This window comes from Camelus dromedarius, chromosome 28, assembly GCF_036321535.1.
Source record: "Camelus dromedarius isolate mCamDro1 chromosome 28, mCamDro1.pat, whole genome shotgun sequence".
Classification (NCBI taxonomy): Eukaryota; Metazoa; Chordata; class Mammalia; order Artiodactyla; family Camelidae; genus Camelus; species Camelus dromedarius.
This window is the reverse complement of record NC_087463.1, coordinates 5,163,800-5,186,560: the sequence shown is the minus strand read 5'-3', so window position 1 is coordinate 5,186,560 and position 22,761 is coordinate 5,163,800. Positions and strand designations below refer to the sequence as shown.

Below are 22,761 nucleotides of genomic sequence, written 5' to 3'. Positions count from 1 at the left end.
ACAGGGAACTATATTCAATATCTTGTAATAAACTTTAATGAGAAAGAATATGAATACAAATATATATATATATATATATATATATATATATATATATATATATGCATGACTGGGACATACTATACACTAGAAATTGACATACTGTAACTGACTATATTTCAATTAAAAAAATTAATAAAATTGACTTGCAGAGAACTTTCACCCATCTGCTTGTAGACCTTGATTTGTACCAGCTACATGTGTGAACACATCCGACTTTCCTGGGAATCCCTGTCAGCCCACTGCTACTCTGTGGACTAAAACCCTAAATGTTAAGCCAATCAGTTTCAAGGCAACAGCTTTGTCCCTGCATGAGAGGCTGCTGGGAGAGATTAGGGGGCACTCCTGGAAGTCCTCACAGATTTCAGAAATACCAACAGTCTAATAAATTGGAGTTAGAGAGGAGAACTATACAAATCTTTAGTTTTCCTGGTTCAGTGCAAGATAGTTGGCAGAAGAGAGCAAACAGGGGGCAAATTCTACTTTGTTAGAGGTTGTTGACTACATTCTCTGAGTCCCAAGAGACTACGTAAAGCACTAGGACTCCAACCATCCAGAGGCTGCCCTAATTATCTGCTCTCGAAGACTTCCATTCATTCCACCAGCCTTCTGTTGTTCCACTCTGGGTGCTACAAACACCAAAAGTCCTAATAAAGTCATAGAGGGTCAGACGGATGGCTAGGGACTCAGACCTGCTCATAACAATTCCTACTTACCTTGTTGGCTTTTGAAAGTGGTGCATCAGAAGGTAAGATAAAGGAAGGAAGCAAAAAATACATAAATGTATGTATGTTCACACGTTCTCAAAGTAGAATGTGCAAATTACACTTTTTAAAGGGCTTTCAAGACCTACTTCTGAATATGAACTAAAAATTAGGACAGAAAGAGTCAGAAGAGAGCAAAGTGCAGCCTGGGGGCTCCACCCTTCTTCTGAGACTCCATCACTCTTCCACCACTTGCCACACTCTGCTTAGACCTGTAGTTCATCTTTCACACACAGGCTTTGTAAGTTCCTTCGGAGCAAGGATTGTGCATTCCTGGACCCTGCCTTTAGGGTCTTGCTCAGCCTGGTGGACTCAGGAGAGCTGGTCAGTGACTGTTTGTGGTTCATTAAATAGCCTTTCCCATCACTCCAGTTAAATTTTAAGTCCAGCCAGGGATCCATCTTTCAGCTATCTGACATCATGGGATATTCAGTAAGAAGGCTTAATCCCCCATCCATAACATTCTTCTAAAACTTTAGGACAGGACAGGTCTGCAGCATCTTACAATGCATTTTGATTGCTTTCAGCAGAGGTCTGACTGGTTCTTTGAATTAGCCTTGGCTTTATGTCCAAGTGTAATACATTCTGACCAGTAACCCAGTAAATCAGACTCAAATCTTGGCCTACAATATACTTCCCAGAATCATACAAAAGGCAGAAATTTGGTGAGAATTTTCTCAATGATTCTATATCCAGTTGGTGTGAGCAAAGACCCCCAAATGCTATTAAACTCCTGAGTGATGTGAACCAGATGGAAAATAAAACAAAAGAATTCACAACTCATGTTAGACTGAATTGAATGTCTTTAATTTCACACAATGAATAACATATGAATAGGATTAACTTTTTTTTTTTAATAGTTAAGTGCTCTATACTGTGCTAACCTGATCTGGTAGCGAAAAAGACTGAGCTTTCTTTTAGAAAAAAATGTTTAAAACCCAACATCTAAGACCATGGAGGAGCATGACAGAGAAACATGCCAGATGTATCTACGCCTCAAATAACAGCAAGTCCGTGTTCATTTTAAATGTACAAAAATGCTTTATGAATAAAAACTGTTACAAAAAGAACATTTCAAACAATGTACAATTTTTCTTGCCTCTATATTCAATAAAATACAAATACATTTTTTGTTCTAAAATATGTTTACATACAATCAAAGTTGAACATGCAAATTACACTTTAAAAAAGGCTTTTAAAAACCACTTATGAATACAAACTAAAAATTAGCCAGCACGACTTGTATGACAATCCTGTGCCCCATTTTTTTTCTTTTGAAATATATATATACATATTTAACACATCATGTGCATTTTTTTTATTATTTAAGAAATAGATTTTTTTTAAAAAAGGAAGAAAAAGAAAGACACCAACCTAAGTTGGGACTGCCCTTCTGTGTTGACCAGTGGCAGCTTTTTCAATTTTTCCCCCCTTTAGTGTTTATTATACCTGGGCAAGTGGGCAAGAGATATTCAGGAAGTTTATTCCTTGGTTGATATGTGCTTCTAAGACTGTTCCCCAAGCGACTGAGTCCAACAAAGGAGGCAGACTCATTAGTGGGGCAAACTCTCCAAGAAACAAGAGGCAGGGGGAGCCTGGTACTGTGGAAAGAAACTTTAAAAAACACCAAGAAAATGCTACGGTATGTTACAGTTTGAGTTTCTAGGCACTGCGATGACATTATCTGTAAGCTCTGGCATTTGGACCTTTGTGATACTATAGGGTAGTGTTAAGAATAACGTCTAAATTTATCTACTTTTACATAATGAGAAGGACTGAGAATCCTGCAATGTAACACTTAAATGGCTTTTGAGGCATTTCGGCTTCTGCCAACCCCCCTCTCCATGCTACAGTTGGCATTTAAAGGCTTTGGAAATGTATGTCTAGACTTTAGACAGTTCCCAGGTAAATCTTCCTAGTGGCAGGGAAAAAATATTCTCCAAAAGCTCATTATCTGAATATTGTTGGGTAATAAGCTGTAAGAGTGGGATTTTCTACTTAAGTCCTACAACCAAATCCTTTATGATCTCCATGTAGTACATCACCTTATAGTATAATTCTGTCACCACTTGCTTATCATATTTATAGACCCAGCAATGTGCAGAACACAAATTCTGACTGCCATCGACCATGGCCTCCTACTGCGGACAGCAGCCAAGCTAACATGCTAATCCCTCCGGCCCTCAGTCACCTACTCGGGGCTGTCAGTGGCTGTTGAGTCCCTGGCCTGCCAAAGCATGAGCCAGCCCTGACACGCTCTCCTCTCCTCCGCCCTGTCTTCCTTGGGTTGTAGCCAGAGCCACACTGTTAGACGAAGCGAAACTCTGCTCTCCTAGTTGGGGATGAGGGCCATTTAGGAAAGTGGATCAGAGACCACCATCACCCTCAAGGTGGTTTTTACATCAATTTCTTCCTTTGCTCACCCCTAATCAGGCTCCTTAGAAGCGGGTTCATGCCTGCTTGCTGAAGGCAAGTATTCCAGAAAAAAAAAAAAAAAGGAATTTTTCTTATTATGAAATACTTTGGGGGCTGTTTACAGAGTCTTGTGCATCCCAAGTGACATTTTCTCTAAATATGAATGCAGCCACCAAAGGCAGTGTTGGGCGGCCAGCGAGCTCAAACAACGCGGGTCAGGTGAGTTGGGTTCTCATCCTGTTTCTGCAACTGAGATGTCAAATTAGATTGGCCCAATGCTGGGTCTGGACAGGAGAGGACAGGCTAATGCAAACGGGGTAGTTAGAAAATGAGAAAATGGTCGTACCAATAAGATGACTTACGTTAATGAAAAGCAAAAGAAAAAAACAAATAATGTGATACTGAGGACCTGGACAGGAAAGATAGGAAGGAAGCTCTGCAGGGGACGGGATTGCTTCCACCTCCAAATAGCTGGTTAGCCTGTCTCTTGCTCTCTGCGGTTTTGGTTTTCCAATCTACTCTTTGCGTCGTAAATGTAGAGAATTTGCATTTAACTCACACGACAACTGTAGTGCTGAATTCACGTATACCGTGCGACACTGCACTGTCTCTCTTGCAATACCTTTCGTTGGTTTGGAAATTCTAATGTAACTTACAGTTATTTGAAATTTCTCACCTACTAGAGGTTAATGCCAATTAAGCTTTAGGTCCTTCTTTAAGACGCTTAGAGAGTGCCAGCTCATTGTCCCCTGCAAGATCTAGTCTTTTCACAGACTTGGTTGGGGAAATAGTACAACACTGGAAGGAAGAAAGGCAAAAAAAAAAAAAAAAAGATTAAAATGAATTATTTTCAAAATCCAACAAGAGGGAAATCTCTTTATGGCTTAATTGAAATGAAACCGGTTGGTCTTTCGTAACAATGGTGGGGGGAGTGGGGCTAATTTAAAACTTCCTTTTGGATGACTTTGGAACCACTCAGACATGGCTCGGCAGTGACAAACCGAAAGTGGTTGGTTTGATTTTGCTGTTCAACTTGTGCGAAATGCCAAAGGTCAATCTAGGTCACAAACTGAGTATCTATGATGCAGGCTTTAAAGAACAGAAGACTGCATTCCTTTAAACTTACACATTGCTGGCATTAAATGCAACTGACCCAGTGGCAGCAAATTACATGAAGTCCAAGGTGACAGGGCAGAACAGGATGACTCTGGGTAATTTCAACCAACAATAGATGCCATGACAGGGTAGTGATGTTTGCAAGCATATTAACTTGGGATTTTAAAATTTACTCCCATAGATAACCTATCCCTTATTCTCCTGTGTTCCCTACAAAAATCCATCTCTCTCCAAGGAAATCACATGTTCTAAAGTGATCATACAATTCCAGCTGTTCCCAACTTCCTGTAAAACAAAAACAAAAAAAAACTTAGTTTGAAGGTAAACCAGGTTTTCTAATTCCCAATAGTAAATTTAACTCTATCTCTCAGTGTCTCTTTTTATATCTACCATACCAGGTATTTGATGTCTTAAGGTAGGTAAGGGGAGGAGGGAGGGAGGAAACTGAAAATACCTATTTGAAATTGCCACATCTGACTTTCAAAAAACGTCTACAGCAATGGGAGTAACTTCATATTCATTCTGAGTTTCTTAACATGTTTTACTTGGGCTGTGGAGATGGATAGCAGAGATGGAATATCTGTCCACGCTAAACCAATGGCTAGAGTACAACTTGGATGAGAAATGTACAGTTGAAATTGACCATTTAAAAGACGATTTGTCACACACAGTTTGCATCCATGCAGACTGATAGATTTATAATTACATTATGTACAAAATGTTTCAGTTTATTAAGGCAACCACAACTTGGATACTTTGTCCAAGGTGGCGTGATAGGATTGGAGTGGTGACACCCTTTGAGCGTTTTCTTTCTTTCTTTTTTTCCCAGATAAGAACACTTACTACCATTTGCTTTTAAGAAAAGAGATAATGGACTTCTTCTATTGTCTTTTTGTTTCCTTTTTTTCAATGACATTTGTTAGTTATTTGTATGGGGAAAAAAATCACATACCAAGGCATTGCTAGACACTTGTCTTTCTGATGGGTCTGGGGTTTCAGTTTTTGGTGATTTGTCAGTTATTCCATTTGCTTTGGGGCATTAAAACCATTTTATTCTGCCTATTCCTTGCTGATATGTTTTAAATATAAAAATAACCTGGTTGACACCTGGGTTAACATATCCTCAGCTGCTCTAAATCACTTATTTTAAAAAGGCTCTATCAATACTAAGTATCCGTTTCACAATAACTGGGATTCAAAGCCAAGTTCCTTGGGACAGCATGCCAAGGGTGAACACTGCGACACAGGTAAGGTTTACATTACTTAGGTGAGTACCAAGGAAAAGAAGGCAGCAAAGAAGTTAATGAAAAGGTATACAGAAGTACAATGGGCAAAGAAAAAGTAGGAACACATGATGCTAAAAATCAGTGTACGTGTGATGGAGGAGACACACAGAAGAATATGAAAGCATGTCCTAAGGTTGCCTATCACTAGAATTCCACCTTCTGATGACATGAGTCCAACTGAGAAACTGCATTATTAACGGAAAGATGCAAGTCACCTGAAGATGATGTTGGTGCCCCAAAGCCTACCCGAGCTTGAAAAACCAAAAGAAGTAACAACCCATGAAATGGAAGCGGATTACAACAAAGCCAGTTGAGAAATCGGCAGCTTTTCTCCCCTTGGAATGTTTCCTAATCGAGGGCGGTTCCCTTTCGATTTTTCCTGGCCGGCAAACGCGGCGGAACCGAGGGCGCCCCCCGGCGGCGGGAGGCCTGGTGGCCGTCGGGGGCGCCACCGTCCCTCGGAGCCGTGACGGCTCCCGCGCGCGCCCGTCCGGGGCCCGGCCACGCCGCAGCGCCGCGGGGCGGGCACCCGCTGGAAAGCCCAGCCTTCTTTTGAAGACGTCCCCATGCTTCGCTTTCCCAAGAGCCCCGCGAGGCTCGACCCCATCATCCGGCCCGCTCGCGCCTGCCCAGCTTCTGGGGAGAGGGGCTTGGCGTCCCTGCGGCGGGGTCCCGCCCCGGCCCCGGCTCGCGGCACTTCCCGCCCCCCGGCGCCCGCGCGGCCGCCCGGCCCGCCCTAGGGAAGGCCGTCGCTGTCGCTGCCCCGCGCCTTCCTCTGCCGTTTGGCCTTCACCTCGTCCTCCGGGGGCAGGGCCGGCGGCGGGGGCGGCGGCGGCGGCTGCTGCGGCGGCGGCGGGGGCGGCGGCGGCGGCGGGGGCGGCTTGTGCTTCCTCTTCGCGCCCCCGCGCGGGGCCTTGGGCAGCGGGGGCGGCGGGGGCGGCGGCGGCGGGGGCGGCGGCGGCGGCGGCGGCGGGAGGGGCGGCGGCGGCGGCGGCGGCAGCGGCGGCGCCTCGCGGGCCATGTGGATGACCGCCTCGATGGTGGCCATGATGCTGTCCTGGCCGGCGGCCGGCTCCGGGCCCAGCGGGCTCAGGCTCGGCTTCTGGCCCCGCTTGCTGGGCAGGTCGACGCACTTCTCCAGCACCGGCATCTGGTCCCGGGCGTCCTCGTCGAACGGCGTGGGCTGCTTCCGCGGGCGCCCCCGCCTCTTCTTGACGAAGTTGTTGCCCGTCTTCGATTGTCTCTGCAGCCGCTTGGCCTTCAGGATCTTGTTCACGTGGTCCAGGTTCTTCTTGGTGGACAGGATCTTGGTGTAGCTGCACATCTTCCGCACCTCGCATTGGATGGCTTCGATCTCGCGCCGCTTGAATCGCCTCTTCAAGGAGGAGCTGGCTGCGGGAAGGGAAGAGAAGAGCGGATCACAGGATGCACACTGCCTCGGACCTCGCCTGGGGACAGCTGGCGTCCTGTTCGGCTGGGAAGACTACGGAGAGTTAATGCCATCAGTGTGACCCGGTACCCACTATTTATCCTTTGTTACTAAAATGAAAAATAACCAGAAACGAGCATCACTTTAAGTGATGTGGACAAAGCATTTCTATTTACAGTATTTCAGGCCTCACATCAATCCCATGAACCACCCTTGTTCCCGTTTTTAAGTTTGGAAACTGAGGCTCACACCATGTAGGACCATGGGAATCAAGGTCAGAATCGTAATATAAATTCTCCCATGACTTTTTCCTGTTATAGCTTTTAGTTTTTTATTCTGCCCTTTGACATTTGGTCTAATTCAATTTAGCATTAGGCTAGACTTTCTCTTTTTGGAGAGGATGCCGAATGGGTAAAACAAGCCACCCTCTGGATGGAGCAGTCTGAATCATGCGTGTGTGCCGTCAACCTTGAAAAGGAGAAGCCTTCACCTGGTGAACTTGACTGCAGAACTGAACCTCTTTTATCCCTAACCCTCCTCCACTGATGGAGGGAGGACTCTTTTCAGGGACAGTCTATATGGGATGACACCATCACTCCACGTTTTCCCCCAGTGGTCTGGACTTGCCAAGTTACCTGATGACGTCCAGTTCACCAGGTCCTTCTTAACCAGTTCATCTTCTGGAAGCCTCAAGGGAAATATCAACCAGGTGTTTCTGAGTCATTTACGCCCCTGCTACTGGGCCGTTATTTGCAAAGAACATTTTTTTTTTCATGTCCTGGTGGCCAGATGCACCTCTATTTTATGAGCCAAACTTCTAGTCGCAGGAAGTCCTGTACTGCTGCCCCTAAATAGCCCTCAGAACTGCCTCATTTTGAAGTTCAGGCACCATGAAGTGTGAATGGCTTCAAGACGTGGCAGACCTTTTCTCCTTCAGATTGTTGTTTCTCGTGTTCACCAGAGGCACACATGTACATACATGCACACACACACACACACACACACACACACACACACAGGCACTCACACTCTGCTGCCCCATCTACACACTGGCTCCTCCCTCTGGCCACTTGTAAACTTAAGAACTGTGTCCTTATTCTTTGCTGCTGTGATTTACACTAAATGCTCGTCCCCAAAGAAGCCCACGTAGAAGATGTCAACTCTATTAAATGTCACAGGCCTGAAAGCAAATGGGTTTCATTTTAGCATCGTGGTTTACTATGTCATCCCATATTTTCCCAACTACCAGCAGAGAAGCAGAATAAATATCTCAAGGGAGACGAGGAAAAAATGCTGCAACACGGACACCGGTATCGCTTACTCTTAGGCACTCCCGCTTGGTTCTTTCCCCTGCTTTTCCCTATTTCCCCTCATGCTGTACCCGACACACATCTCCTGGAGGGTTTTATTTGAAGTTATTTACGCCACGCGCTTCATGGAGTGGGAAGCTCTGAGTTCTCCGAGGACAGGCCAGAATGGCACTGCTTTTGGCCGAAGGTCATTGTAAGACTTACTGAGTAACCAACAACTACTGAACAATCTTCAAAATAAGTTAGAAAGATCAAAATAGAACAAAGCCAGAGTGAGTGTTGTAAAAGGAAAAGCTTGTTTGTACATTTTCGGATGCAGGGACCAGCTTTTGTTGGACTTTCTGGCCCTTACGGGGTGCCTTGTAGGTGGAAGCTGTTTCAGAATTGTTTCTGGACTGAAAAATCACACTGATCATTGCTGTCCCACAGTCCTAGTCTTCTCTAAGAGTTTCACATTGGATTTTTAAATCAACTATTGAAAATATAGTGACACTAAGAGTTAGCAGGCCTCCGTGTCAGAGCCAAGCCATTTACCTTGTCCACAGAGTTCGTGATATGAAAACTAGTCAGAAATACTCCACAAGACTTTTGGCATTATTCCAAGTCACAGTTCCCCTGGCAGATTCCTTCTCTTTAGTTTACGTCATCCAGACAGAAGCAAGTGCCATGAGGGACATAACACAGCATTCAGGTACAGAGTAAGTCATTTTGAGCAATTAGCTGGCAACGTCTGACTGAGTCAGGCTGGACTGGAAAACTCCATGAGGTGGTGGACATTTGGGGCAAATACAGCCAATGGATTTTCCCTCTCAGTATTTTTTTTAAGCCTGAAATGCCAAAAAACAAACAAAAAAGGGAATCTGGTAGATAATCCCAAACCTGGTGGATAATCCCATATTCAATAATTTGTTATATACTGCCAAGTATTTTTATCCAGCCCTTGTATATAAAAATAATTATGAAATAAAAATTAACTCTGAGTAGTGTACACCTTCCAAACAATAGTAAAATTATCACAGCCAGCTCCATCGCAGCCACCCTTCACATCTAATAAACATTACCTGTTGGTCATATGAGCTTTTTTTCTTTAAGCAAGAAAATATTAGAGTCAGCTAAGTTAATGCTCCCCACTGCCCCCCCCATTCCATTTCCTTTCCTTTCCCTGATTGAATCTACACTTTATGGGATGTATGTGAACCCATATTGGTAAAAATTAAAAGTCTGAAACTACCTAATGTTGGTAAACCTGTGAAAGAAGTAGGAACACTTACATGCTACTGGCAGGAGAGTGAACTGCCATAATCATTTTGGAGAGTGAATGGGCAAGCCACTAGAATTGAAGACGGGCTGCTCAGTGCCCCAGAGACCCCCACAGCCAGGTGGCCTCCTTTGCTGGGTGTAACAAGAGGTCACGGATGCTCCCTGAAACTCAGTGTATGCTACAGAAGACCTGAAACAATCTAAATGCTAATGAAGAAGATAATGAATCAACTGTGATATATTTGAACAATGGAATATTACATATCTGTGAAAAAGGAATAAACTACATATAAATATATCAACATGGTTAAACCTAAAAAAGACTTGAATAAAAAAGACAAACAATAAGCATTTGTAAGCATACCGTTTGTGTAAATTTAAAAGCACACAGACCCCCTGAATTTTTTTTTTTCGTTTTCAACATCCAGGTGTAAAGGTTTGAAGAGACTCCAGTGCAGGACATGTGAGCCAGACTGGGTGGATGACATTTCAACATCTCTTCCCTCCACAGTTAGCTCATGGGACTTTATTCAACCTCTGGAGTAGTACTAACAGAAATTTCTGCAGTGGTGGAGATGGTTTACATCTGTGCCATCACAAGATGGACTATGAGTTGTGGAAGCCGAGTGATGGAAACACAGAGATTTAGTATGTGATTCTACCTACTCTGATATATACTTGCTATTTCCATGAACGTGGTTAAAAAATAGAAATGAAAAAAGAAAGAAGGAAATAGAAAAAAAAAGAAAAGAAAAAAATAGAAATGATTATTAGCAATAAGACATCTTTCTTAGAGTCTTAGGATGGGGAGATATCCGATTTTCACACCCTTGGGCTCTATTTCGCCTAAATAATTTTAGAAGGATAAGAAATGTCCCAAGGGAGGGACATGCATCACCTCCCTAGAAAACTCCTGCTGGTAGCTACCCTCCTGGCTGAATGGGATTGGGAGAGAATGAATGAGCGCTTTGGGTTTTATGCTGTGACCAACTGCATATGTCATGGTCCAATCTCCGTTGAGGACATCAGGTGTTAGGAATTAATACCCCTTTTTCTTTTCCACATTATAATTTGGGGGGCAGTTTCCCATCTACGGAACATCTGAATTTTATTTTGTCCTATATGTATTATCCAGACTTTCAGTGCAGGCTCATTACCCCGTGTGTGTGAACAGGAAGGAGTCCGGGGAGGGGCCGCTGGAAACAGAGCTGAACTGGGATGAACCTCTTAGCCCTTTGGGGTCTCTCTTCATCTATCACGTCAAGCAGTTACACTCGATGCTATTCATTTTCTTTCACTTCTGTATTTAAAGATTGCCATAATTCTTTCCTATACTCATTATCAATTGCCTTACCAAATGTGAGCTGGCTTTCTACAACATTTATTTCATCTAATAATTTTGAAATCCTAGAGTGGCAGAGAGGAGGGCTTTGGACTTGGCAGGGTTTGATATTCACAATTCTCCTGATTGCTTATGATTTCACTGTCCCTCTAAATGTTAACAGATTTTTCTCTCTTCAGATTGTTTCATTATTAGACAGTAATTTCTGGGCTGTTGCAGCAAGATTGATTCCACATTTTCTCTCCTCCCTATAATTGTCCTGTATCTTGCCTGTTCTTTGTTAGTCTCAAAGAATAATTATGTGTGGCCAAAGCAAAATGTGAATTTGTTTCTTCGTAACTCTGCAATGCAAATCATCTCGTAGACCTTTCTCTGTACTTAAAATGGCCATGCAAATGGTTGAGTTGGTTTTGGTCCAGCTCTAGATTTTTCTCTTTGCTCTCGTTATCAGATGATTGGCTCATCAGCATTTGTTTTTGCTCCATCTTGTATGATAATCAAAGACTGGACTTAGCACTGATTTTTTTTTTTCCACACTCACTTCATAGATGTAGGGTGAGGACTGGGAGCAAGATAAGGGTTAACAAGGCTTCGTTGTAGAGAAGGTTCCCAAGGAATAGGTGCTGATGGCTTGGAAACTGAACTTTGGCAATGTGCAAAACATAACCTAATTTTTATAAAAGTTTTGGATGGATCAGAGAGTGAGGCAAATCTCTCTCTAGACTAATTATATTTTTTTCTTGCTGTTTGCATGTCCCTTTGGGAAGGTGGAGAAATGCTGGGGACTGTTGAGCTGCTTGGAGTGGAGCTGCCTTCCAGGCTGGACAGGGCTGGAGCAGCATGAACCTTGGTCAAGGCACAGAGCTGCAGCGTGAATTGCTTTGTATGCTGACACGTGGCAGAAGATTCTTCGAAGGCAGAGGCCACGTCTTCCCTCTGTCTTCCCAGGGTTATTCACACAGCAGTACACGAGCTGGTATATAGCACATGGACGGCAATTACAAGCTCAAAGGAATTCAGTTGTTTACCATTCTCCCATGTAAACTGTACATTTTTTTTTTTTTTGGACTTTTGTACTTAACTCAGTAATGATCTCTTGTTCCCTAATGCTGCTTTTTTATTTTCCAATGGGATGTATGAAGCAACTTGCCTTGGCATGCAAGCTTTCTTCTTTTTTCCTTAGAATTTAACTCAACCTTCTGTGTCCTGGTCTTAAAAGCTTGTTTGAAAAAAGATGGCAAGTTGCCTCTGCCGGTGAGGTCTGCGTCCAGCAGGGCACATCAGAGTCACTGCCCATCACCAACACACGTGCTGCAGACCTCTGCTTTCCAATTTGAAAGCCATAATTTAAAATTAAGGGTTAGCAGATGTGGGGGATTTGTCACAATTTAAAGGTGCTTCCATGCCGTTCTTAAAGTCACCTTAATACGATTTGGGGTTTCTTTGGAAAGGTGACTAGTTTGTTTAAAGCACAGTAAATGCTTGCTCTTTGGGGTTTATTGTGGAAGAACATTCTATCTCAGCTGCATAGGCTTGTAGGACCCTGGTCTTTGTTTTGCTATTTCACATTTCTCCACGGGAAAGGTGAATGTAGGAGGTGAGGCGGGTAGTGGACTGATGGAAAGGCGGGGTGGCAGGTGTGCGGCTGCATGTTGGTATGTGGGGGTGCCTCTCTGCCTCTCCAGATCTGATCCCGTTTTAAATCAGCAGCCTTTCAAGTGGGGTGCACATTCCCCATAGCAAGACTATCTTTTGGGCCTTGAGGAAAACATTAATATTTTTCACTTATATTATTTATAGCTTATCTGAAACATAAGAATGAAGTTAAGCATTGTGATGCTTAATATATGGAAAAATGGGAGGTGACGCCCTTATTTGGGCTGCACATCAGGTGATGTGTCTGTCACCTGTCACAGTTGGGCATGAAGTTCCTGGGAAAAGAAGAGACCACATGCATTTAAAGGGGTTTTGGGCCACCCATGCATTTATTCCCTTCAGGTGTTGTCAGGTCCTGTAGTCTAAATGCTACAGCAGGTCAGCCCACATGGTTAATTTTAGACAATTAAGACCTTGAAACAAATAAACACTGTAACAAAAAATAAAAATATTTTGTAATGAGATCAGGAATATCCATGAACTATGTTATATACTGCACAGGGTTTTATTGGTTACCTTGTAGCAAACTGTATAGAAGAATTGTTATTTTCAAAGATGAATATGGCAATTTTCTTGTACTTTGAAAGCAGGGTTTTAAATGTTTTCACCATCTCTGTGCTGTCAGTGGGCTGTCAGTAACGTTACCTAGTAGTTGTTAAAAAAAACAAACCCTAAATGTTCCTTTAGGGTCAAATGGGCAAGGAAGTAAACTGCTCTTAGAAACAAACTTGTAATATTGAGACAGCATTTTTGAAATTAGAAGTGCTTCCATTGTTTGACAATTTTGTTGCTGAAAATGTTATATTGTAACCTATAGCATCCCTGAACCTAAAAAAATCTTGAAAATGGAGTTAACTTCCAAGCGAAGGGTTTCAGAGATTTGAACTCATTAAAAAAATGCAATGCCTTTTGATATACAAGACCATCTGACTGTTAATAAAGGAAGTTGGTTAGTAAAATTTCAACAAAATCCTTTGCTTTAACTGATGGATGGGATTGAAAAAGATAGTATTATGAGTTAAGCAAAATGATGTACTTTCCCCTTTTGGATCTACATTTATGTGAAATATCCTTTTAACCTATAATATGGACTAACAAATATTGAAACAAATTTAATTTGGAATCAGACCTTCAAATTGCTTTATTACACCTGTTAAAAAACCCCTAGGGTTTTCAAAAAGTACTCAAACTCGATCACTTGGCCCACTCTAAAGCAGTATAATGTTAAAATTCGTATAAAAATTTGATGACAGTGAAAATATTTTTGTTTCATTAACAACAGAGTTAAATGAAATTTAAATTTATTTTAAGAGTATTTTTTTTTCAGATGTATCTCAACCTTTTAAAGTTTATATTTTAAAAGATGACGGTATGTATTCTAAATACATAATTTACATGGGGGTAACTGTTCAAAATTAAGTTACTGATATGACCTCATGATCAAAAATTTAGATTGCTTTAAAGTTTTCCTTTCTTTTCCTAGACTCCTGAAGACTTCAGTCGTTCAGTATTTAATCTAGAAGAATAGGTTTTTGTGAGTGTGCGGCCTCAGAAGCACTAACGCTTCTTGGAGACAGACGCATGTCCTCCTCTGTCCCCGTCGTAAGAAAGAGAGCACAGCTCCTTCTTCTTAGTAGCTGCTTGATGAGTATTTCCTGCTAGATTCTTTCAGATTGTAAACCCCTAGAAATCAAAGCCTAGTAGCATTCATCTTTATATTCCCAAGAGCATCTTTAATTGAATTGCATGGGTAACTTCTGGAATGGGATTTGATGCTGACTTCCTGTACTCGGTAAGGCGGTTCTGTGGTCCTGGTCGCTAGGTTTTCAGAATCCTTGACTTCTCTGATCGGGTGATAACGCCAGTCGCTTCCTGAGCCCAGGTTTTGGACAAAGTACCTGTGGCTTTGGGCAGATACAGGCAGCGGTAACTCGTCTCCAGAGGGAGCCTGAGCTGAATAAGAACACTGCCCGTTTGCTCAGGGAGCCTGTAAGGAAGATAACCAGGACCTGGCAGGCCCGGGAAGGCTGGGTGAGGGGCAGAGCTCAGAGACGGGAGAACTGGTGACAGGGGCAGACAGAGCTGCCCTGACGGTGCTCTGTGCACATTATTAGTAGGGACAGCCCAGGATGAACCCACAGGGGAGTCTCTTAAGGCTGGGAGTTTCTCTGGGGGTGAAACTTTCTAGGGTCAGAGTGCCTGGTGAGGAATGAACTGCGAGTGGTGGCAATCGTAAACCGAGGCATTCAAGAGCCATTTCGCCTCGTTCTGTTTCAATCAGCTTTGGCTTTTGTATGTTGCATGTGGCTCAAGCCCCAGCAGACTGACTAGACAACATGAGAGGCTGGCTAGAAACGCAGTTAATGCCAAAAGTTTGACGCTACATCTGCTGAGTCTCACAGCACGCCGGGTGGTCACACGCGGGGGTGGCTGCGCCCTCTCAAAGGGCTCTTTATATTTCTTTTTTTCTGTCTGCTTAAATGCAGCATGGCTGTATCCTTAACCATAAATACCGCGCCTTATATAATACTTGAGCTATTGTAGGTGCGTGTTCATACTTGATTGGGAGAGGTTTTCTTTCTCTCTTCTAAATGTTGAAAGAAAAAAAAAAAAGCCAGAAAAACAAGGAAGAACAAAGAATAATGTAACAAACATGATCTTATGAAAATTTTCACACTTTTAATACTTCAGCTCGGATGAAAGAAATCCTTACTTGTCATGGGGCGTGCTAGGACTCCAACAATTATATCAAGTGATTGGTATTCGTGTTTGTATTTCTTCCTGGTCTTAGTAATTGCATTTGTTTGCTTAAATACTCAGACTTTTGTGCACAGTCTGATAGAAAACACATTGATGAGGACATTAGGAAAATGAAGTTCTAGTCTTGACTTTTCATACCTCAGTTCTGTGACTTCAGGCAAATTTCTTGATCTCTTGGCAGGATCCTTACTTCTGAATAAATATGATTGTTTAAGAATAGTTATACACCTCCAAGGCTTCTCTGTTTTAGGTAAGACACCCTTAGTTCCTTCCTCTGTGTCTCACGTGAGATGAATTCCTGACTATATTCCATTTCGATTACCCTCCTCTGGAGATTTAATCATCTTACCTTAAATTTTGGTGCCCAGAATTAAACTGATTTTCCAAGTAAAAAGTGACTAATGCACAAGGCACTGCACTTCTATTAATGAGAGCTATTTAAGACCAAACAAACCCAAACAACAAAAAGAAAACCCTGCACTTAAAAATTTTTGCAGCAGCATCACACTGTTGGCTCATAATAAATGTAAGCTCAATTAACTCCCTTAAACATTTTCATATAAACTGCCACCAAACATGGTGACTGTGAGGTGGTTTTTGAGCTTAAATGCAAGTCTTCTATTTAAATGTGCAAAATTTAATTTTATTGGTTTTAGTTCAGTGTTTTAGTCTATTGTGAAAGTTTGGAATCTTAATTTTGTTTTTCTCAGAGAGTGCTCAGGTTTGGGGCATTTCCAAAAAATCTGAATACCCTCATGTCAGCTTTCCCTTAACTCCTTCTGGACATGACTCATGTGACTCCAATACATGCAATTGTTTTTCTCTTTATTGAAGGTTTTCAAGAAAAAAAAAAAAAGTCAGTTTATACAATACAGTATCCCTGAATTCTTCATAAATCCAGCAAGCAATTTATACCCATTGCTTTAGACTTTTGCATATTTTTGTGTCTGGTTAGTAGATGATGGATGTCCCACAGAAACAATAACTCTGCATAGCCCACAGGTGCATGCCCAACTCTATTATTTCCATCCGAAAAGATACTGCATCTGATGTTGCAGTGGGAAAGAAAAGTCTTACATTTTTCCTTTATCCAGAGGCAATGGTCCTGCCCCAGAAGGGGATAAAAAAGTCAAAAACAAAACAAAACAATACTGGGTGTGGTTCCAGTGCTTTCCAATTTCTGCTGGACTTGAGTTGAACCAAGTCCTCTTCCTAAAAGCCTAAAAGGACTCTCTTTCCTGCATTCATCTTTGTGGTCCCGTGGACATTGCTTGCAAAATCTCTGATAACACTTCACATAGCCTCTCCTTTCTTAAGGTTATGGGATTAATCTGCATTTATCTCTTCTCTGAAATTGTGTTTTCTTAAGGGACAAGGACCATATCTTAGCTGTTCTTATTCATTCTTGGAACAACAAGGATTGTGCCCACTTGGCACCAGGCACTGTGCTAGGCACTCAGTTCCAACCCTCCTCCCGGAGACCAGCAAAGAGCTCCACAGACTGACTTGAAATGCAGTCAATCTACGTGACTTGACCTAAACCAACACTTAGCACCTATGTTGTAAACTCTGTGTGTAAAACAGAAAAGGATTTATTGAAGGGGATCCAAATCCCTGCAAATTAAACTAGGTATCTCACATAGTTCAGCTGCTCCCTGCTCTCCCCAGAGCACCATGAACTGTTTGGAGTATTTGAGCTAGAACCAAAAGCACTGAAATACTGTGAAAGATAGACCAAAATCCAAACCACTGCATAGGAGAAGTGAAATTTCCATGACGAAAACAAGTTTGGAACTTATTAGGTGCCATCAAGAAAAATGGCTGGGACATTTCTCAGCTCACCAATTGGTTAAAACTGTGGGTCCCCAAGAAAAGGGAGACATGACCATATTGCATATTAACTATGTAACACCAGAAACAAGAGAGACAGAGACAGAGGAGGGGTGGGGAATGAATGGTCTTTTCACTGCTGAATATTCAGATCAGAATTATAATGGTCTTGTCGGGGAGAGGTTACAAGCTCTTTTGGCAAATTACCGATACATTCAAGTTCTGAGTACTATACCAGCCGGTTGGGTTTTTGGGGTGTGTGTGTGTGTGTGTGTGTGTGTGTGTGTGTGTGTGTGTGTGTGTGTGTGTGTGTGTGTGTGTGTAGTGGTGGTGTTTTTTGTTGCTGTTGATATTTTTGTTGTTTTGTTATTGCTTTTCCTTTTTTTCAAGCATAAGCTTGGACAGACTCAAGGCAGCAAATACTCCTTCCTCAATTTAAGATTTGACAATTTAACAGGAAGAAGCCCATTCATCATCTTTCCCTTTTAGAGACCATAAATTATTGGCTCATATACCATGTGGCTTGGATTCTAGGAAAAGTTAGTATAAACAAACCCAAGTTACAGTGCGCGGAGTAGGAGAGCGAGTCATAAACAAAACACAGACATATGCTCTCACATAAATAAGGGCCGGGGTCATCAGCTTCCCAAAGTCTGCTTCCCATTAATTACACAACGCAATGAACTTTCCATATGTAAAGCCCAAATCACTTCATTCTGGCAACTTGCACGAGACAAAGACCAGGATTGTACCCAAAAGGCGCTGACCGAAAAAAAACTGGATTTCAAAATAAGAAAAGTCCTCTCAAGAGCTCTTCAGGTGCTGGAAGGCAAGAAAACCCCTTGGAGGCGTGTTTCTGAGCATTGAAACCATCCCCAGCAGCCCAGGAACACTGCTGGAGGCTGGTCTGAGCCCCTGCTGGATTTAAAGGTAACGTCAGGCTGACTCGCTTTTGTTCTGAGCTCTGTCATCTTTATGGGGCCAGCCCTGGGTCTGGGCCACACAGGGTGTTCACAGCCGTCACTGGAATCATTGAATCGTTGGGATTCCCTCCTTCACTACCTTCTCTCTGTCTTTTGAAGCTGTCCATTGGTAGCGCAGACTCACCTTCCCTCACTGTTGTATCTGGTCTCTCGTACTTTAAAGAGGTTTCAAGGAAACAGGTAACAGTTTCCGGGGAAGAGAGGCCTCCAACAACAGGTGGGAACCTCTGAGAGAGATGGAAGGCAGCTAAGTTCTCGCCTTGCGTCTCTTTCCAAAGCAGATCTCATGAAACAAACGGACTTCCTTACAGAGGATATTAAAATAACAGATGTCACAGTTTAGGAGTCTTGGACTGGGGAAGAGGGGAGAAGAACGACTTTCATTCTTTGCTGGGGGGTAGGGTGTATAGGGTTTTTGGATCATTCCCTTCCTCAGTGATTATTTTTGTGGCATGTACTCTGTGTACATACAAAGCGAGCAGAAGGCGTCACCCCTGCTCTCATGAGAAACTACAGGAAATGGGGAGAAACTGACATTTTTCGGAGAATCTACAGCACAGTCCACAGTTTTTCACATATTTCTTCATTTAATTGTGATAGTGACCGCACGATAACATTCCTATCTCTGTCACATAAAGATGAAAACTGTGAGCTCAGAGGTTAAATCATTGCCACCAGGGCTCACATCTCAGAAGTCATGGACTCAAGGATTCAAGCAAGGGCTGACCTAGTTCAAGGTGAGTTTCAAAGGATCTGGACAAGGAGTGAGAAACCATGGGTTTCCCTGTTCATTTTCTACTAATGATTGCATTCTTGCACCAAATTTCTGTCTTGCAATTTCAAAGGCCTCTGTCCACCCCGAAATTCGAGTTAAATAACACAGATTACCTGTGTCACTTCGGTTGCACATTTTTGCACATTGTTTTGATTCTGTTGCTTTCTGCAGGTCAGATGCCTTTTCTAATAGTTCCCTATAGGGAGCCAGACAGCCAATATGATGAGTGAGGTTGGCCAGGAATAGGAAGGAAGGTGGTGGGACAGGAGAGGACACCGGAAACTAAAGAGAAGACAGCCCGTGTAAGGGGCAAACGTTATTCTGTACCAATCAGTTGTTGCCAGGTAGGAATCTGAGCCCAAAGTCATCAGGTAATCTGAGTTTCAAAAAGCCAGAACTCCTGATTATTACGTAAATCTTCTGACGTGTACAATCTGCATGTTAATTTACAAAAAATATATAAACCTGTGTAGGCCAATTAAAACACAAACGCAGATGGCTGTCGGCCCACGGCTTTATTTTGCTATCACGATTCTTCAGAAGAGTCACCATGACTCGTTCTAGAATTTCAGATACAGGTTCTGGCCCCAGCCTCTCCTCCAACATCATCTGTCACTATTTCCACATATGCTCTGATCTTAGAGAGGTTGTAAACCTGTCCATCCTCTGCTTCTGTCTGCGTCTTTAATTTGCTCCATCACTAGAAGACCATCTCAACTTCTCTTCCCAGATCATCTCAGTGCCTCCAACTCCCTTAGTGCCGCATTTCAGCTGGAAACTAATGACTTCTTGGTTGCTAAATGATCGCTCTGTTAGTACTTGAGCATCTCATGTTTTGGACTCAGGCCTTTTCCAAACAGCATGAAAGCTCCCCAGGGGCAAGGGCTAATCTTTACTTGTATGTATCACAGTGGCAGGTTCTTGAAAAATATTTGACAATTTGTAGCAAAGCCACATAGAAGTTCTGGTAAGATGAACTCAATATTAAACCCTCACAGGGGGTGTGGGGGGGGCCTGGATGGTGCCCCGAGATAAGGATACTTGGAGGAGGGAGTGAGGATAAAACTTTTGAAGATAGTTAACGAGTGTTTTGATCAGAGTCATAACATGACTAAATTATGACTCCACATGATTAAATCATGACATGACATGACTTCAGTTTTGACATGAGTGGGGTCATAAAATAGTGATATATGAATATATGATTTTGAATATATGATTGGTGTTTTCATCTGCTGTTTCATTTCTTTCTTACCACTGCCTGAAAAGCAGAAATTATTTTTCCCATTTCACTGAAACTCAGAAGTCTCGTTTAGACTGTGGCTTACCTAAGGGACCGAATTAAGTACTGCAGGCTGACAGTAACACTGGTCCTTGAATTCCAAATCCAGATTTTACTTTATATCCGTGTGGCAGCCAGAAAGAGTCCAGGTTTTTTCCTAATTCCTGGCAGGTAACATCTGCAACACTGCTAATTCAGTTCAGTTCCCAGGGCTCATTCTCCTCATCTGTAGCATCCTGTCTAGTCTCCTCTAATGCAGTCTTGTCTAGTCAGTTCCAGTTTAAGCAGCAGGAGAAAGAGACCCCCTCTGGGAGAGGCTCTGGGATTACTCCAGGGGCTCTTAAAGGTAGAGTGGAGGGGGCTGACTGGTGGGTGAGTTACACCTCTCTCTGTGTCTGTCTGTCTCTGTCGTCTCTTTGTCTCTTTGTCTCTTTCTCTTTATCACACCTGTCTATTCTCTCTAAACCTTTCTCCAGTCCCTTAGACTGACTACAGCCTGCCTGGACCGCTAAAGATCATTCTTAATGACAGTCATTACACAATTCCTCCACGTTGCCTGAGGCCATTTCCGCAGCAATAATCAGGGAAGATCTTGTCCTCTTCCCCACAGCTGGGCTCAGTATGCCAACTTCACTGGAACCAAGAAGGTTTTCAAAAACTCTCCATTAATTACAGGAAACCCAAAGCCCTGTCCCCCCTTCTCATTAACACAATTGCTTTCAGTTGCCACTAAATTATCTCACCACCATTAAACCAAGAATCTAATTAGACTTCTGGAGATGGGAAGGGCCGATGGAGAAGGCCGGCACACCGCTTTCATCTCAAAACTGATCATAAAATATTTGTGCCCTTTCGTTCTTGGCCACATAAAATCCGCCCTGGAAGAGTGTCCTTTTATTCTCTCCTATTTATAAAGAGGAGCTCGAAGATTTGATATAAAATGAGTATCTTAATAGAAATCACTTCGCATATGGGAGGTCTCCTCCCCCTCATTACAATAATGGCACCTGACTCCCCCTGCGTGTGAATGCCTCGCAGCCAGACCTCCCGCTGGGCTGCAGTGGAGGCGTGAATGATACGATCACCGGGAAGAAGATAAAATGTATCATTATCATTACTCTAGTTTTAAGAGGGTCTGACTGAGGCAAGAGGTGGCTGGGAATGTAATCCATACAGAGCATACAGAGAAGACAAACTGAGTTAAACTTCTCCCAGACACAGCACTTTCCAACCTGTCATTAAACCTTCTGTCTTTCCTAAAATCTCAGCTCTGGAGAGAAAAAAAACATTAGTTAAATCCAGTCCAGACATGTTTACTGAGTATCTACTAATCACCGAGCACTGGGCAGGGCTCTTGACATCCAAATATGACTATAAATTGCTTAAAAGCAGTGTTTCTGGATTCTGTTTCTATTGTTTTCATTCTGTATAACCCCAAATTCTGGGAATTCAGGGGCTACTCAATGCTCATTGAATAGGACAAAACCTCAATAGGAAATGCTGGCTGTCCTCAGGAGACCAGTACTCTGGCCACAATGAAAGACTTGCGTGTAGAGTCATTGAGTTACAGCCCAGGCCAATGTAATCTCCAGTTTTCCAATGAGAAGTTCATTCTGAAAAATCCCATTGGACTTCTGAGTGAAGGGAGACACATACATGTATAAGTTCCTCCTCTTGATAAACACACACTCATGTACTCTGCACATGCCATGCCAATTAAGCTGACTATTTAACCTGAAAGTAGTCTTGCCTGGAGGATATCCTGGTGGACTAACCAGGAGCTGGTCTACCATTACTGAACCAAAGATTCTGGTGGCCCCCGGGGTTCCTTGCAGGTGGCTCTTCTGCTGAACACCCTCAGGATGGTTTGCTGTTTCTGGTGCTGATACGGAAAATGAAGGTAAACCATTGCCTCTCAACTCTAATTAATACAATGTTGAAGTATGTGTTTTCATGTACCAGATTTTTTTTTTGCAGGAAACAGTTGTTCAATGCATTTTGACCAATATTTAATGATTAGCTATTGTTTGCCCAGTTTTGAAACTAGAGTTTCAAAGTTGAGTAACGCTTGACAGTAAAGGGAGTGGGTGGTGCAGCGTGGGACACAGACACCACATCAGTGTAGGGCTCAATGATCAAGGGGTTGACGGGGGCCACGGAGCACAGTAGTGTGGCGACCAGCTTTGCCAAGGGGTGAGTCTCAAAATGGGTATAAGGGAAGCCTTCTTAGAGTTGAAGACATCTAAGCTGAGTCTTGAAGAATAATTATGAATTAGATATCCATGGCCAATAGGCACATGGAAAAATGCTCAATATTGCTAATTATCAGAGAAATGTAAATCAAAACTACAATGAGGTATCACCTCACACCAGTCAGAATGGCCATCATTCAAAAGTCTACAAATGATAAATGCTGGAGAGGCTGTGGAGAAAAGGGTACCCTCCTACACTGCTGATGGGAATATAGTTTGGTGGAGCCATTATGGAAAACAGTATGGAGATTCCTCAAAAAAC

The 22,761-nt window shown here is 42.8% G+C and overlaps 1 protein-coding gene across 3 annotated transcripts in view; it reads right to left on the bottom strand.

Annotated features, from left to right (window-relative positions):
• Positions 1–6,356: 6,356 nt before the first annotated feature.
• Positions 6,357–22,761, bottom strand: part of SETBP1 (SET binding protein 1) — a 358,959-nt gene continuing 342,554 nt past the window's right edge. For all 3 annotated transcript variants that reach the window (XM_064480304.1, XM_064480306.1, XM_064480305.1), the window contains exon 6: positions 6,357–7,012. In XM_064480304.1, the coding sequence (XP_064336374.1) occupies positions 6,357–7,012 (656 nt within the window). The remainder of the gene's footprint in view (positions 7,013–22,761) is intronic.